Source organism: Temnothorax curvispinosus, unplaced genomic scaffold (genome assembly GCF_003070985.1).
Source record: "Temnothorax curvispinosus isolate PA1 unplaced genomic scaffold, ASM307098v1 QBEX01012435.1, whole genome shotgun sequence".
Classification (NCBI taxonomy): domain Eukaryota; kingdom Metazoa; phylum Arthropoda; class Insecta; order Hymenoptera; family Formicidae; genus Temnothorax; species Temnothorax curvispinosus.
This window is the reverse complement of record NW_020222215.1, coordinates 607-3,240: the sequence shown is the minus strand read 5'-3', so window position 1 is coordinate 3,240 and position 2,634 is coordinate 607. Positions and strand designations below refer to the sequence as shown.

The 2,634-nt window shown below is 40.9% G+C and overlaps 1 protein-coding gene across 1 annotated transcript; it reads left to right on the top strand.

Annotated features, from left to right (window-relative positions):
* Nucleotides 1-100: 100 nt before the first annotated feature.
* On the top strand, nt 101-2,609 carry LOC112462437 (trichohyalin-like; the record flags this gene model as incomplete). The annotated part of the gene is made up of 1 exon (XM_025028217.1): nt 101-2,609. A coding segment is annotated over exon 1 (2,509 nt), but the record flags the coding sequence as incomplete, so codon positions are not given.
* Between the last annotated feature and the right edge of the window lie 25 nt (nt 2,610-2,634).

Here is a 2,634-nt window from a genome sequence, read left to right as displayed (position 1 = left end):
ATTTATAACGGCGAGGTGGCGGAATTTTGCCACGGAGCGTGGAATCACCACGAGAAAAACTTTGCCTTATAACCCACAGTCAAATCCGGTGGAGAGAGTGATGCGCGAACTTGGACGCGTTATCAGGGCATACGCCAGCGACAGACAACATACATGGTGGAGAATAGTAAGCAGAGCGGAAGATGTCATAAACGACACTGTTCATTCATCAACGGGTCACACACCCAATGAGATTCATTACAACGTGGAAACACACTGGCACGTTTGCGACGAATTGCGACCGATGCCTACACAGCAAGATGAAGAAGATAGATTAGAACGAATTCAACAAGCGAAAGATAGATTAGCCAGTCAGGCTAGAAAGAGAAAGGTACAGGCTGACAAGCATGAGGTGGCATCTAGGCTACAACCGGGTGACGGCGTAATGGTCAAATTGCACCGCAGATCGGATGCAAATCGAAGGTTGACTCGCAAGATTCACCTAGTCTACGATGGTCCATATCGTGTGGCGCAAGAAGTGCGTGAAAATGCCTACTTGATAGAGAGTTTAGATGGACATCCAAAAGGAGTCTATAACTCACGGCAATTAAGACCGTACAGAAGACCAATCCTGAGAGAGGACCAAGATAATAGCGACGGGGAAAGTAACAATTCGCACAGCGAAAATGAAGATTCACATCAGGAAGATGATGATTCGACAAACGAAGATATTAATTCACAACGTGAAGATTCAGAAGATTTTGATAGTCAAGAAGACGAATTAGAAGTTTGCGTGATTACTATGCACGAGTTAACGTCATCGGAAGAGGACGATGCCGACTCGGACTGCGATTGGACATTGTTAACCCAGACAGCCGAGGAGTACGATGAACGTTTTAACACAATAAATATTAACATCAATGAAGATCTTAACAAGGAGCAACATAATTCTGCCGAAAAGCAATGTAAAACTAATCAATTATCCAGTACGTCAACAATGAAGACAACCGAGGAGAATAAAAATGAACAATTAATAGAGACAAAGATAAAAATAGAAAATGCCGAGGAGCAACTCGAAGATGCCGAGGAGCAGAATTATCAACCAATTACATCACAGGAAGATATTAAATATGAAGTTAAAATAGAAATTACCGAGAAGAACACCTCGAGACAAATAAACATAGTAAGCAATGCCGAGGAGCAATCAAAACCAATTAAGGAGGAGATAGGCGAAAATGCCGAGGAGAACGCCGAGAAGCGTGATAAACTACCTAAGGAAGAAAAACTTAGCCAATCCGATGAGGACAACATTGAAGAACGAATAACTGAAATAGAAAAAGAGATTAGTGAAAAATTAAGTGCTATCAAGAAAGAAGAAGTGGGGGAGCCTTTCGATAAGAAAAATGACTCCTTCATTCACATCAAGAGGGTTCGTACTTACCTGAGGAGCGGAAGTGAAAATTCTAGCAACGATCCAGGAAACCAAGACGACCTGAAACATAAAAACAAAAAATTAAAATCAAATAACAAAAATAAAGAAGATACTTACCAAAGGAGCGAAAATGAAGAAGAGGACTTCAGCGAAGATCCAGAAGACAAGGATGACTATAAAAAATGGAAAAGATTGAAAGATTACTACAAGGATTCCAGTGACGAATCGGAAGACGAAGAAAAAGAATATAATAGATGGAAGAGAAGAAAAAAGCAAGTAATGGAGATAATAAAGAAAAATAATAACTACCGAGCTGAAGATTGCCGAGAAGAAGGAGCGGTGGAACGAGAAAACTCGAAGCCAGCAAACGTTGCGAATCCCGTAACGAAAGTCAAATCGCTATTGGCGGAAAGGTTTCACTTAGCATCCTGCAGTCAATTGACTGATTCTGAAACAGAAAACGAAGAAAAGGATAATAATTTGGAAAACAAAGAAACCGAAAATAGAGATGACCAATTAGAGTCACCGGACGAAATTATGTTGAGTGAGAGCAGTATGAGCGAAGGAGAAGAGCGAGAAATTGCAAATTGTTTCAATCAGATCCAGGAGATAATTAACAGAAGATTTAACGGCGACAATGTCAATAACGACAGCCAACAACGCGAAAATGCGAATGAACATCCAGAGGACAACGATTCATCCGATGGACATAGTCAAAATGACGAAAATGATAATAACCAACCAGAAGAAAATGAAAATTACGATAGCGAAGGAGAAAAAACGATACATTCGTCAAGAGGATCAACAAGATCATTTAACAGAACATTAGAAGAAGAATTATTCATGGATATGCAAGATCCAAGCGAAATAGTATTTTCCGAACAGGAAAGATTAAATATAATAAGTTACAACATAAAATTCAGAAGCAATCCAGGACATTGGATACGCGAGCCAATCAACGGCGAGTTAGAAGTTGCAGCGAGCGACGGATGTGAAACAGCCTTAACGCGTGTGCGCGACACACTGCGTGACGAGCGCCATAACGGCAGATTTGATCGAGCAGCCGTAGTGAACGGACACTCGAGAGCTCGAGTCCACAGAGCTCAGAAAAATTATATCGATATTCGAAAAGTGCCACAGAACGAGAAGATGAGCCGAGAGAAGAGAAGACTGGAGAGATGGGAGGATAACCTACAACGTAAAATAAAGAAATATACGGATCA